Source organism: Galeopterus variegatus, unplaced genomic scaffold, assembly GCF_000696425.1.
Source record: "Galeopterus variegatus unplaced genomic scaffold, G_variegatus-3.0.2 Scaffold7044, whole genome shotgun sequence".
NCBI lineage: Eukaryota > Metazoa > Chordata > Mammalia > Dermoptera > Cynocephalidae > Galeopterus > Galeopterus variegatus.
The window spans coordinates 51902-67668 of record NW_007733155.1 but is presented as its reverse complement, the minus strand read 5'-3'; the positions used below and the strand labels follow the sequence as shown (position 1 = coordinate 67668).

The window sequence follows — 15767 nt, the reverse complement described above, 5'->3', positions numbered from 1 at the left end:
AACAGGGGCTCAGTAAATCAGTAAATGGCTACTGTTAAGTTTAGTGAGGGAATGGGACAAAGGGGGGAATTTCTTCTCATGTGCTTCCTTGCTTTTTTCAGTTTAGGGAAAGTGTCATAAAATAGCATACATGTTGAAACTGAACACTATTCTAAAAGGATCTATTTGTAAAGCCATAAAAATATTAATTTATGTGCAGTTTATACTGGCAGATCCCCAACAATTCAGAATTAACACCTGGTGTTTAGTGGATGGAAAATAGGTTTTGCTATCATTGTGTATATCCAGAATGGAAAAATGTGGGGAAACATTTAAAAATTGAATGTCTTGTCTGGTTTCATCTGCTGATGTAGGATTGGGCCTTAGGCTTGCTATATGTAAATACTTAAAAAAAAATCTTAAATGGAGTTTAATCCTGTCTCTCTTATTGCTTACCCAGAATAAATTAAATGTTTTTGATGTTAAACTTGAACCTTGCCTCATTCAATTGCAGGAGTGGTACCTTGAAACCATCTAGCAGTAGTCTAAGAAGCAGTCTCTTTTTTTCTTGTCTTTATCACAGTAGTGGTAAGATGAATGGCAGGAGTGAATCCTGCTGGTCATCTGACCTTCACAGATCCAACTGGAACTAACCAGTTTATTTCTGGACCAAAATAGGTATAAAGAAAGTTCAGCTAATCTGGGACTCAGTCACATACCAAAGACACTAAACAGGCCAGTGAGGCTTACACTGGGTACTAGAAGATGAATATCATCATGATTTTATAATGATTTGACTTTAACTTTGAGAAAATTTTTTGAAAATGACTTTGGAAAATTACATGCAGCATAAGTGGGCAAACTTCTATATCCTTTTAACAGGTACTAGTGCTTTGCAGACAGAAAGAATTGATTCTCCATTTTATATACATAAATGAGTGGGATTAGTCCTAGGCAAATGGCCTGTACTATAATCTACTTTTCCTTTTCTTCTCAGACCCCCTCCACATTGGGGGATTCTCCTTATTTTTCTCCTAGTGTTTCTCCACATCATGTCTGAATTTGGCCTCACACTTCTCATTTCCACCAAGGTATAAATGACTGATAATGGCTGGAAGTGTTGTGCTCCCTCCAAATAATATTTCCATTTTCATAGGGGACCAATCTCAAGTGCATGGAAGAAAGATGTGGGGTGGGATTTCAATATCATTCAATTTGGGGCTTAGGAGGGTGTGGCGTGGTAGAGGGTGTTTGTGGTTTTATCTGATGTTCCAACTGCTCTGAAATAATAATCCATAGGCATTGCCTTCTCTACTAGTCCCTAGAGGTCTCTTAACCTAACTCCTTCCTGCCTGGTTCCTGGTGCTACAGAATAGGTTTGCAACGAGGAAAACAGTGTCCATGGATAAAGTCAAGTGTATTGGGGTTTTCTCAAAAGGGAAGTGCGTACAGTCTAAGCAACTTCCCTCAAGCAGATGCAATGACTCTTGTTGGTGCACATTTCATTTTCTGATCAGTTAATTTGTTTTCAAATTCAGTCAAATTACCAGTACAAGTGAATAATACCTGTTCTGCCACATGTGGGCAGTCAATTAACCTGGATAAAGGACTACCAAAACAAAAGGGGGAGGTGTTCATCACAGCTTTTGCTCTCATGCCTTATTCTGCTAATATTTACTTCTGCTTATTATTTTAGACTCTACCCATCTCCACCACACCCACCCAATACACACACCCACATGCACACACATATTCACACTCCCATTAGGAATTATGGGCTAAAAACAAGTGAGTTTTATGCTTTGCTACCATTTTGGCATAGATGTCATTAACACTTTTGCACTTGATCAATCCTTAGGGGGATTCAATAAGTCTGGGATCCCCTGGGATACTAGATACACTCTCTCAAGTCTATGGCATCTTGTTCACCCAGCCTTTGACAAACTAAAACAGAGCTCTTGTCAATTCGTTCCTGGAAAACTTTGGATTTTATATTGTAGCATTCAGAAATGTGTTTAGATCATAGTGTCATTTACCTCTTTAGTAATATTAGCGTTACCCTTTCACTAAAAGTATGTTAGTATCTCACTTTTAGATACAATTTTGCCCTTTAGTCATTTTAACTTTGAATGTAAAACATTCATTGATTAAATGAATTAGTAGAGTTGTGAATCCCAGGATAGGTAGACTTGTGTAGGTTCATATTTGCATGTATCTATATTTACCCCCCCAACTTAAAAAAAAAAAAAAAAGGATATTCTATATTTTAAACCTAGAAACAGATTTTAGGTCTTCAAGAATATTTACAAAAAGAAGATAAAAATTTGTCTTGACATGGCTCCCAGAAAATATGCAGATTAAAAACAGAACAAATGGCACTACCTAATGGGAAGACAGACCCTTCAAAATCTTAGGCCCATCACCAATCACATCCCATATGAAAAGGTACATTTTATTCCTATCACCACATTTGGGAAATAATGATGCAATCTGTTTTCTTCAAGAGACTTCTAGACATCTTGGAATGAAACGTTTTTAGAAGAGGCATTTCCATCCAGAAGGTAGACATGTGGTTACCTATAGATATGTATATGAGGGTACTTCAAAAAGTTCATGGAACGATTTGTATTATCTTTTAATTCTATTTTTTTCAAAGAACTTTTTGAAGTACCCTCGTATCTCCATCGTTTACTGGCAAATTAATAGATTGTTTCCGTGCTTGAGAATACTTCTAGTATTCTCATATATGAGACTAGAAGTCTCAATACATTTTAGTATATTAAATACATTTTAAAATTCACAACTTTATGGCATTTAAAACAACAACAACTGATTGGTATCTTCACTAGGGATAGTAGCATATCAGAATGATAGTTGAGAATGAAATGTATTTATTTAACGTTTTGCTGCTGAGACTTGCGTAGTAGTATCAGGAAGCCCAAAGGTCATATCTGGAACAGTCACCTAAGGCCAGGAAGAACCCATAGGCTTAGGCAGGCAAAGGTTCAAAGCCAAGAAAATGAGCTGGAAGGGGCAAGGTCAAGAAGCAGAAACCAGGCAGTGAGGCTGGGAGCAAGAGGCAGACCCGGGCAGAAAGTTTGGGCAACATGGAGTTGGCATCCCAAGTAGCTGGGGTCCAGTGGTGGCAGCAGGGAGGAAGGGGAGCAGAGCAGGGCAGTTCTGATAGTGCCCCTACCGAGTACCGTGAATAAGCTGTAAAGAGGAAAACATGTCAAGAGGGCTCTGCCTCCTATTTTTGGACTGTTGAGGACATTCTGTGGGTGATGGGCATTAACTGTAATCCATGCATATGAACTTCCTGTAACTGGGCTGAGAGTATTGATATGTTCGGGTCTGGAGAGTGGGTCTGCATGTGTGCTGTGCATTTCCCGGTGGGCACTGCCTTCTCAGCTTGGCTCTTATTTCCCATTACTGCTTCGCTCTGACTCACTGATGGCCCGCCACATGTCATTAGACGGCTCAGCTGCTGCTCTCATTTCTCTCAAAGGTAAACAGAGGTTTGCGTTTTGGCTTTTACATTTTATCTCCTGAGAGCTGGAGGAAGTGGCCTTTTGATAGTTTTGTTTGTTGAGTTGAATACTTACAGTGTCTTACAGTTTCAATTTTCCTTTCTCTTAGGTATTTGATCCTGATGACCTTTATTCAGGGGTCAATTTCGCCAAGGTTTTGAGTACACTTTTAGCTGTCAGCAAAGCAACAGAAGGTAAGCAGGACTTGTGATTTATGAGTTCTGGGTGACTTTTTGCATCCATGTGTTTCTGATTACTCTTGAAGCAGACTATGGCCAGGATTGTTCGATTGGTGCAAATTTCCCCCCTCCCCCCAATAAACACCAATGAGCATTAAGTGCTTTAATTTTTCATGGCTTAGGATTTAAATGTAACTATCACAGATGTTATTCTAATGCCCTTAGTATAATCATAAGAACCAAGAAACTATTTCATTCAAAGCTCTTGAACTGAGTATAACAAGACCAAAAACAAAACGGAAAAAACTAGTTCCCTTTTTCATTAAGTTTACAAAATACAACCATCACTTCCTCTTCCCCACTAGAGATATTTTTCTCATAGTTTTCCGTATGTCTTTGTCCACGTAAAAGAACCCCTCAGTAACTTTGCACTGAAAAGGAAACCTCAGGTTCATAGTGAGTGAAAGGGATATCTTTTATTTAAATGTTTAACACCCGCCACCCTGGGGGTATTAGATATAAATCCTAGTAAATGTGAAGAAAACAATGATAAACAGAGTGTTAACTTCACTTCTTCTGTGATACAGTAACTTACCTACAGCTGGGTACTACTAATCATAGTCAAAAGGCTTTGAACCCTTACCCTGGGTCTCGGCTGTCCGAAAAGCCATAGTTGGTCTCCTTCAGTCTTTGAAACAATCCTGGGGTAGCTACTATTATTATTAGGTTCATACGAGTATTACAGATAGGGAAAGTCAGGCCCCCAAGTTGCCCAACTAGAAAGTAAGTGGCTGAACTGGGATTCAAACCCACATCTGATTGACTCCAGATCCCTTATGTCCAACCATGGTTTTTGCTGCTCAAACTGTTAGAGAGTCAACAGGATTTGAGCCCAGCACTGCCCGGTGCTACAAAGGAAGTGGACAATATGGTCCCTGCCCTTGAGAAAATCACCATCTATTTAGGGAGACTCAACTTACCCACGTGAAACAATTAGAGAACAAGAGCAGACAATATAATCAAGTGCCAAATAGGATGGAGCATCTAGGAAGCTATCAAGTAATTATAGTTTTAGAAAAAGAGCTGCATATAATAGCGATACATGTAAAAATACTTCCCCCAAGTTGTTCTTTTGCTATTTGGAAAAAAATGCTTTTGAGCTATTGCAAGGCGTATAGCAGAAAGTACAGCTAATTCAAGTAACTATATTTAACACACATGACAACTATCCAATTCTGGGCAGGGAAGATCGTATAATTCTAACATTATGCCACACAAATTATACGTTCCTTTGCCAAACTCTCCTAGCAAGTTTTACAGTCTCTTCCCTTGCCACAGATATTTATAAAAATACAAGGAGGTGAAAGTTAAAACCCACAGCATCAAGGAAATTACTTGGATACTGAGCTTGTCGTCTAGGGAATGTTTGGGCTTTAGACTTTTGCAGTTTATATCTTTTAAAAATAAATGGAGAGGAAAAGAACCCTCATTTGAATTTGTCAAGAAGCCAGCTCCTCTCTTTAGTACACTCTCAGCATACTGAAAACATCAAGCTCAGCTCTGGCCTGATCAAATTTCACAAGGTTTCAAGGAAGAGAAGACTCCTGAGTTTGATTTATTGTAAAAACTTATTCTAGTATCAAGATTGCATCTTTTCCAGACACATGCTCTCTCTTGTTCTCACTCTCCAAGTCCCTCCAACCCCCACCCATCAGGGAGATTTTACATTGTATGTGCCACATATATTGTTACATGTGAGTAAGAAAAGAACCACTGAGTTATGAGCCAAAAAACAAAGAGAGAAATTTGAAATATTTCAAAGTAATAAGAGCCACAAACAGCTGTTTGGTACCCAATATAGTTCTGCCTTTAGATAACAGGGCATACTGTTGCAACTGGTTCAGGAGAGAAGAGTTGTAGGGAAATGGGTTAAGAGAAAATGTGGTTCTGTCGCTGTTTTTCATTTTACTGGAGAGCAATGGCCAGTAAGGTTAAGAAAAAGTTGGCCACCAAAAAGGGAGGGAGGGATGAAATACGCTTGGCATGTTCGTAATGATAACAGTTGGAATTATAGCCAGGATGCCTTTGATAATGTCCCATGAAAGATAATATTATGTCGTAGATGTTTTTCTGATGTGAGTGGTTCCTTTACCATGCCTTTTCCTCTTTTCACAGATCAGCTGTCAGAAAGACCATGTGGACGTTCCTCTTCTCTTAGTGCTGCTAATAGTTCTCAGACAAACCCACAGGGAGCAGTTTCTACCATAGCTCCAGGGCTGCAAAGGCAGTCAAAGGCATTGGTAAGTATACTTCCCAATTCCCCCTGCCTGTTCTAAAAATCCATAAATGAGATCAATAACCCAATTGCATCTCCGTATGTGCTAAGATAGCCATCCTGTTTGTTTTGGGCATCGCCGAGAAAACTAATTATAAACTGAGCAGCAGTTCAGGCTCGCCCAGCAGAACAAATCAGAGGCATGTGGGGCCAAGAGTCAGAAAACTGGGGTTGAAGCCCCAGCTCTATACCTTACTAGAACCGGGCAAGTCAGTTAACTGAGAATGCTACGCAAATGTAAGTCATGATGACTCCTTCCTGCTGGCAGTGTGCTGTTATTTTTCCTACCCCTCTGTTTATTAGTAGAACTAAATAGTGCCTGGCACATAGTAGGCAATCAATAAATATTAATTGCTATCCTCATTATTAACATCATCTTTATTTTTCTCTTTGCATTCCTATTGAGTAAAACCCAATTTTAAATAGCAGCCCATGGTGAACTTCTATATTGGGATCTCCCAGTTGTCTTTGCTTTTGGTCTTATCGGGAGTTTTTATTTGGGAAGAAACCCCCTATCTTCTGCTCTTTGAGTGAAACCTTTATTCTCTGTCAAAAGACACTTACTCACTGCAAGCTGTCATGACCTATTACTTCTAAAGCACTTAAATGGGTGGTTCTTAACTTTTTTGAAATCACAGATCTCTTTGAGATGCTGATGAACACTATAGCTCCCCACCCCTTGGACTCTCTCAAATTGTATGTAAAAGCCCATGTTTATGAACTAATTTAGACAAAGATCTGTTGGTTGTGCTTATTAGACTCTCAAAAGAGTCTGTAACCCTCAAAAAGTTAAGCCTAATCCATGCATGGCAGGTTAAGAACTCCTGATTTAGGTAACTATGGGGTATTTGATCTTTGCATATGACTAAGTTGTAGTCAAATTAAAAATTCTTAGTAACTTGGGCATGTAATTATGTGGACTATGTTTGGGTAGAGGCAGAGTGAAGTAGTTTATCACTCTACTTTGCTACCTGGCTCAGTTAAATGGGTATCATTAGATAATTGGGGGGGAGGGGAACCAGAGCTATGATCCCCTCCAAAACGCACATTCTCACAAGTGCAAAAGTTTGAATACAGTTTCGAGGGGCTTATTAATCCTCCCCTGAGGCCCATTCATGGATTCCTAAGTTAAAACCTCAGAACTGAGATCGACCTCGAGTTTTATCCTTGGTCATACCACTTTATTTGCCGAAATCCACATAATTTCTACCCCTGCCTCATTTAGATGAGCCCTTAATCTGGTGCGGCTTTTGTTTCTCTAGGAGATGACGGAAAATGGAAGTCACCAGTTGATAGTAAAGGCAAGATTCAACTTTAAGCAGACTAATGAAGATGAATTGTCAGTTTGTAAAGGGGACATTATTTATGTCACTCGAGTTGAAGAAGGAGGCTGGTGGGAAGGCACATTAAATGGGAGAACAGGCTGGTTCCCTAGTAATTATGTTCGAGAAATTAAATCCAGTGGTAAGTGAAGCTTTTAAAAGCCTTTTTGAATGTGACTCTTGTACTTTCTTGGCATTCTTACTGAAAATCTTGTAGTTTTAATTGGTTAACAGAAACTGTTTATACTTGTATGTATATGTCAAAATAAGACTAGAACAGAACTGGGAAAAATCTGTGATTAGATATTTTGAAACAAAGTTGTATTTAGATTACATTGAGGCATCAAAAAGCTAAAAAAGCAAAGGAATTCAAAGCTCAGACAAGTGTTCCACCTTAGCTATGCCCTTTTATGTCTACTAATTCTAGCCCGTGTACATAGTCTTTCTAGCTACTCTAAGAATCACCATGGCAGAATACAATAATAAGAGAGGCCATGTGCTAACTTCCTTTTTTTAGCCCTAAGCCCTTTAAGCGGACCTAAGATGAAATGCCTCAGAGATGTGTGTGAGAGAGAACTATCACAGGGCTGCCGGAAGCTGTCTGGCTGCTTTGATTCTGAACAGATCACCCTTAACTCATTGCGTACCACCAGTTGCTTACTCTTTTTTGTAATCATATCCGGACAATAAAAATCTAATTGCTCTTCAGTAGTTTTTCTTAGAGTTTTTTGATTGCCCTTTATTATTTACGAAGGTAGGCTCTGCTTGTATTAGAAAAAAAAAAAAAAATCCCAAACCTGATACATAAAAGTATGCTGCGATACAGATAAAACAGAGTTCAGTTATTCACATTATTACATCTCTTCATTTTTTTCAAAAATATTTATACCCAAGGGCTCCTTTGAGTGTTCCATGGCCAGTAAGCTCTTCAGTGCATTATTTCTTTTGTAGATGTCTTCATTGCTTTCTGAATGCCTCAAAGTGGATACTATTACGTACTTAATTAAATTATGGGCTCACTGTAAATAAAATAAAACATGACAGAAATATTTAATACAGATAATAAAAGTTCCTCTTCCCTTCACCCCCTTCCCAAGATAACCACAGTTAGGAACATTTCCGTAAAGCATTTAAGATAAAATTTAGTTCACACACTTTTCTGTATTCTGTGTTGGGTTAAGCCAGGGGGGGGGGGGGGGCATCTCCTTAATGGAATGTGTTTACTAATGGATTTATAATCATATATTTATATGTAGACTTCTTAGCATTTTTAATGACTGGGATTTGAGAAGTTTCTGTGGAGCTCTGAAGTATTTTCACAGGCCTGGCCTGGAATTTCCTTTTCACAGGCAATTTTGACTCCTTGCTATGTCTTTCAATTGGTATAATCTGGGTATCAGGATCCCTAAACAATTTTCCAGATTCACTCTAATGTTGTTTCCTGATTCAGTGTCTTCATCTGCAAAACTAAAAGGAACAGGTTTTGTTGCCTTGTCTGGGAATTCCAAGCATTGTTGAAAGACATGGGGTATGGACAACACAGCACAGTTCTTACTTTGATGTACCTTCTTCTTTTTTTTTTTTTAAATGATGACCGGTAAGGGGATCTCAACCCTTGACTTGGTGTTGTCAGCACCACGCTCACTGAGTGAGCTAACTGGCCATCCCTATATCGGATCTGAACCCAGGGCCTTGGTATTATCAGCACCACACTCTCCCGAGTGAGCCACGGGCCGGCCAGTTTGATGTACCTTCTTATAACGTGATGCCTTGTAGCAGTCTGGCCACTCCCTTATTGGCTGCCCCAGGCTGTTTGTCCTGGTCTTCCGGCCCTTCTCTTCAAGTTTCTCCTATAATCTCCTTGGTTTAGGACTCAGCTTAGGACTCATATGGCAAGCTCCAACTCTGATTTGAGTACTTAGGAAACCCCTAAAAGCATCTAATCCAACTGTCAAGGATAGGTCTGGGCTGCTTGGTCCAGGGAGCCTCATAGTCAGGGAAGGCCTAGAAGTAGAAGCAAATGGAACAGCATCTCTCATTTAGCTTACTGCAGTAGCTTTCTAATTGGTGTCCCTGCTTCTGTCCTTGTCACTTCTATAACCTAATCTAAACCCAGTAGCCAGAGTGATTCTTTCAACAAGTAACTTGGGCCATGGCTAGCATCTCAAAAAGAGTGAAGGCCAAGGTCATCACAGTAGCCTAAAGGCTTTCCAGGATGTGGCCTCCCTTTGCCCCTCTGGCCTCCTCTCTGACCTCTCTCCCCTTCATTCATGTCACGTCAGCCACACTGGCCTTTTGGCTTCATGTCCCAGGCAGGCTTCTGCCTCACTTGCTGTCCCTCTTTCTGGAACATTCTCCTCAGATTTGAACACAGCTGGTTCCTTCACCTCTTTCAGGACTGCTCACTTGTCAGCTTCATAGTAGGTCCTTCCCCGGTCACCCAGGAGAAAATTGAACCTTATTCCCACTGTCTCTATCCCCTTTCCCTGCTTTATTTATTTCTTTATTTTATGTTTATCATTTCACTCCACCTAACATACTATACATTTACTTTCTATTTCCTTTACTATCTGTATCTTACCATTAGAATGTAAGCACGACAAGGGCAGAATTTTTTTTTCTGGTTTGTTTATGCTCAATGAATATTTCTAAAAATGGATGAATGTTTTGAGATAGGTAATTAAATTCCGTTCAGCTTGTTCACTGAGTACCTCTTAGGCACTCAGGGGTTCTGTAACAATCTGTACCTCATGGATTCTGCCCCTAGGACCTTACCATCTAGTAGTCAAGAGAGTTGTGTACACAACTAACTGTGACAGGATGGGACAGAGTAACACAGACAAAGATCTAAGTAAGATGCTATTGTAGCAGTAGAATAATGACTTGATTAACCATGACCTAGGGGGAAGAAAGCACTTGAATTGGGCCTTGAAAAATGGAAGAAACTTCTGACTGGTAGAAGAAAGTCAGAGGGAGTTAGTTAAAGTATGGAAGTAGGAATGCATGGAGCGATTGGTGGGATAATTGGGGTTGAGAATCAGGCATGTAAAGAGAAGGGCTGGAGCTTTGAGCTGCAGCTACATTAACAGGGGTGTCAACGTCAAATTTTAAGCAGAGAATAGCATGTGGTTTAGGAAGATCTTTGTAGAGGTAGTGTGGGGGATAGACTGCAGAGAACTGGCAGGTATAAACAACGAGGATGTCAGTAAACCAGTGGAGGCTACTGCTGAGATCCAGCAATCTGGATAGTGGTGTGGACTACTCTGGTGATACTGAGTAGGAAGAGAAGTGGATGGATGCAGCACATACTGTTGAAATGTAATTTTAAAACTTGCTGATAATTACATATGAGGATAAGTGAAGAGGTGAGGATAACCCCAAGTCTGGGGGTCCAGCTCGATGGTGAGCTCTTTAAGGGCGTGCACTGTCATCCACCAAGCCAGCCAGCAAAGGTTTATTTCCGATGATTAGATATCAGTCTCTGTCCTGGGTGCTGGTGAGGCAGAGAAGCATAAGACACAAGACTTGTCCTCATGATTCTCACAGTCTAGTGGGGGAAGACATCACTAGAATATAGTATGATAACTTTAGTGATAGAGCTAAATACAGGGTGCTATGGAAAGTGGTGGGGAGAAGAGGGACACCTAACTCATTTTGACAGGGAGGTCAAGATGGGCTTATTTATCTTTGTATACCTTTCTGTCTCCATAGTGCCTAACACAGTGTTTAGACATAGGAAATTTTTGATACGCACTGAACTCCATTAACAGAGAAGAGAGAGGAGAAGGAGGTTGCACGTATGCATTTGTGGCAGGGGGTGGTTGGTACTGAAGATGGTGGATTGTTTTGGATTTGTTGAGTGGAGGTGAGCAAGTGACAGTTCTGAAGATTTCCAGTAAGCAGGTGGCAGTATGGACATGGAGCATGGGAGAGAGATAAGAACTGGAGATGAAGCACAAAGTAACAGTACAAGGTGGTGAATGATGAAGTGTAAAATACATAGCAGATCATCGGTGTTCAGAGGCAGAGAGTGCATTGCGGCTGAGGACTCGGGCTGAACACTGAAAGACAGGTGAGCTGTACTTAGGCCCAGAAGAGAGGGTAGGACAATCTCAGTCACAGTGATTAGTCATGGAAAACAAAAACCACGAAGGTTCTGTGGTAGGAATGAGCAGAGTGAGCTGGGGGCACAGTGGGCGACTGGTGTAATAAAAATATCTTGTTGGGAAAGTAGGTGCTCGATAAATCTTTGTTGACTTGAATTCTTTTTCACCCCAACTCTTGCTGCCTCCACAAAATAGTAAGTCATAACCTATCTAGGATGTTGCCAACAGACATAAATTCAATACTGTGTTGTTTTGTGTTTGGTCTAGAAAATACTTGTCAATTTTTTATTTCTCTCCATGAACTCCATACTGATGTATAGGCTTAGGAAAGATTTGTCTTTAAGGAATTTGAAAAAAAAGATTCATAGATGAAATGCATATGCCATAGAAACAAAACCTTCAATTTAGTTTTAAACCCCACTGCCATAACAACCTCTTGGGTCGCTTATGAAGTTAATCAGGCATGGAACTGAAGAACATCAGTGATCTTCATCTGCTTACTACTGGGTTAACTGCATAACTCAAATAGTCAAAATCTGACAAATTCATACATGCAGCCTGGGGGAACCATTCAGCCTGATACTACACATCCTTTTGTAATGTCTTAACATCAAAACAAAGCAAGCCCAGGGCCGGCCCGTGGCTCACTCGGGAGAGTGCGGTGCTGATAACACCAAGGCCACAGGTTCGGATTCTACATAGGGATGACCAGTTTGCTCACTGGCTGAGCGTGGTGCTGACAACACCAAGCTAAGGGTTGAGATCCCCTTACCGGTCATCTTTAAAATAAAATAAAATAAAATAAAATAAAATAAATAAATAAAAGCAAGCCCAGAGCCATACAACCCTCACCCTGCAGATTACTGTGCCATGGGAGTGCTGTGCATAGTTTTCCTCCCTTGAATTTGTCATTGACTGAGGGCACTTTGTGTTCTGGTAAATTTGCCCTTGGGGAGTGGCATTTTAAGTTTTGGATTCCACTGTAGCTCTTATCTAGAGATAATTATGGCGAAAGCCCTGGGGACAGCTTCTTTCTGCTCTTTGAGAGGAGGCTGATTTCAGAGGATGTACAGCATAAAGAACCACCCACCTAATTCTATAGAAAGTTAAGAAATAGAATATTTGAGTTTAAACACACACACACACACACACACACACACACACACACACACACACATCGCCTTTTAACAGGAGCTTGAGGCTGAAGATAGAGAAGGTTTTTGTGACTGTGATGATAAAAACCTCTCACTAAATTGGTAAAGGGCCACAAAAAATGTTTACATTGTGTAATGATAAAATAAAAAAAATAAGAAAATGAAAACCTCTCACCAAGGATGACAGAACCTGGGCATTGGTGACATCATGAAGCCATTGTTACCAGTTCTGCCTGTCTACCTCTGGATTTCTTATTACATGAGAAAAATTTTGAGGAAAAAAAAAAAAAATATATATATATATATATATAGAGAGAGAGAGAGAGAGAGAGAGAGCACAAAAATATATTTTGAGCAAATATATATATATATTTAAAAATCTCACTTGATGAAAAATACATGATATTGATAACTTAGTTACTATATAAGCTACAGAAGGTGTATTAAGAGCCCTTGCTCCTTTATTTCATTTGAGTCAGATACATTATACATAAGAATATTAGGCATTTATACAGTACTCTTTTTAAAATCAGTGGTAACCTGTAAATTAACATGTTATTTATACTTCAAAGTAATTTCTGCCCGTACATTGATAACATAGTAAAGAATATCTTTTTATTTTTATTTTTGCTCTGTTACCTAGAATGACTAAGGGTTTTGTTAGAACTTTGCATTAAAATTTTCCTGGCAAAAATTTCCATGCCAAGAAAATGTTGACGCAAGTATTATTGGAGCAGATATTTTAAGCAAATTTTGTTTTCTCCAACTGATTGTGTTAAGGGGTCATTAAATCCTTCTTCTAAAACTTCTTATTAGTAGAAAATATAGATATCAATTAAGGGGATGAGGTACATGGTTAATTAAATGTGTATTAAGGCAGATTAAGAAATCCCTCTTCCTGCTTATTATAAACCAAAGCTAGGATTGAGTTTTATATTTAAACTTCCTGTTTTAATCCCCTGGGTGTAGTTGCATGTCCAGAGAAACTGTTACTAGATTTCTTTTTGTGCTGTCACCACCAACAGGCAATAGGAATCTGTACAACAGCAAAGGAAGGGAAAGAATCAAAAGTTAAATGGAAAGGGGTCTTTATATCAGGATTTAGAGGGTTTCTTATGCCTGCGTCTGTGTGACACTGTTGCTGTTTGAGTTATATTATGCTAAAAGCCCATTAAAATTCTTCACTATATTGACTGTTTTTTTTCTTTTTCTTTTTTCACTGATTGAATTGAATCGAATTGACCCATCTTGTCAGTGCTTTAGAAGCACCACCTAAAAGGTTTATGTTTTCATGTTAGTTCTGGTTAGGTCACTTTAAACTACTCCCAGGGACTGAATTTGTCTCCCCTGAACCTCCACATGTTTCTTTCTTCTCAGCATGTGGCTGAGTGTGAGTTTCAGAGAGAACTTCACGTAGTGGGGTAAGCAGTGGCAGGGGTGGAGGTGGGGGGCAAAAGAGGAACAAGAAGCAAGAAACTGTCACTGAGGTCGTGGTGCTGGTATTTTTCTCTTTGCATCCCCCTCTTGAATTTTTTCACAGGGCCAAGTTGTTTGCAAGGGCTTACTTTTTTTTTTTTTTTTAGACTTTCCAAGTTTGTCCTTCCAAATCTGTCTTCCTTCTGTTCTTTGTGTTGATCTCCAATCCTAGACCAAGCCTGCAGGGAGAGCTAGAACTTCCAGCACTGTGCTGAATTAAGAGTGCTGAGAGCATACATCCTTGCCTTGTTCCTGATCCCCTCAGGGGAAAGCACTCAGGATTCAGTCTTTCACTGTTATGTAAGATACTAGCTGTTTGGGTTTTGTAGATACACTTTATCAGTTAAAGAAGTTCCTCTTTAATCTTATTTTTTTCCTGGGAGTTTTTTTTTTCTTTCCTTGAATGGGTGTTGAATTTTGTCAAGTACTTTTTCTGCATCAGTTGATATTATCATGTGATTTTTCTATTTAGACTGTTAAGATTGTGGGTTACATTGAGTTTTGAATACTTAACCAAACATGCATCCCTGGGATGAATCCCATGGTATACAATTCTTTAAAAATATTGCTGAATTCTATTTGTTATATTTTGTTAAGGGTTTTTATTTTTCATTTTTTGCATATATATTCATGAGGGTTATTGGTCTGCAGTTTTCTTTTTTTGTACTTTTTTATGGTTTTGGTGTTAGTGTAATAAGGATCTTATAAAGTGAATTGGGAAGTGGTCTCTCCTCTTTTGTTTTCTATAGATTATATAAAATTGGTATTGATTTTTCCTTAAACATTTGATAGAATTCTCCAGTGAAACCATATGGGCTTGGAGATTTATTTTTCCAGAGTTTTATATTGACAAATTGAATTTTATTAATAGTTATAAGGCTTTTAAAATTTATTTATTAATTTTTAAAATTTGAATTGACACATTGTAATTATATAACTTATGGGGCACAATCTGATGTTTTGATACATTATAAGGCTTTTAAAATGATCTATTTCATATTGGGTGAGTTGTGGCAGTTTTCGTATTCTGAGGTTTGTTTTATTTTATTATTTTATTTTATTTTATTTTATTTTATTTATTTTAATTTAATTTAATTTTATTTTATTTATGAGTTTGGTTTTCAAGATGACTAGAATTCATTTTTTTCCTGAGGTTTGTTTTATATCTGATTGTCTAATTGATATGTATAAAGTCCCTTATTATCCTTTTAATATCTCCTGGGTCTGAAGTGATATCCCCTGTTTTATTCCTGATATTGGTAATTTGTGTCTTCTATCTCTTTTGTCTTGGTCTTGCTAGAGGTTTTACAATTTTATTGATCTTTTCGAAGCACCAGCTCTTTCTTTTTTTTTAATTGGTTATGAATATTCATGGAGTACAAAGCTGATTGTCACCACTCATGCGCAAGATGTGATGGCCAGATCCATACTGGCAGCATGCCTATTACCACAAATTGTGATTATACCTGTGTCCCCCACCCAATTATCTCTGACCTCCCTTCCTATCTGCCTTTCCCCCACTCCACTTTATATCCCTAGGTGTGCTCTCCGCCTCTGCAACGCACCGCTGTGGTCTTTCTTTCCTTCCTTCTTTCTCTCTTAGCACCAGCTCTTTCTGCATCATGTTGGGGTATACAAGAATCTCCAAGGCAGCCACTTCTTTCAATTTGTGTTTGTCCTCTGTGC

At 39.0% G+C, this 15767-nt stretch overlaps 1 protein-coding gene across 1 annotated transcript in view; it reads left to right on the top strand.

Moving 5' to 3' along the window:
• LOC103607015 (rho guanine nucleotide exchange factor 7-like) overlaps window positions 1-15767 on the top strand; it is an 80759-nt gene that overhangs the window by 15724 nt on the left and 49268 nt on the right. The window contains exons 2-5 of the mRNA XM_008591568.1: window positions 1018-1070; window positions 3619-3703; window positions 5864-5988; window positions 7286-7487. Of these exons, the coding sequence (XP_008589790.1) occupies window positions 1018-1070; window positions 3619-3703; window positions 5864-5988; window positions 7286-7487 (465 nt within the window). The remainder of the gene's footprint in view (window positions 1-1017; window positions 1071-3618; window positions 3704-5863; window positions 5989-7285; window positions 7488-15767) is intronic.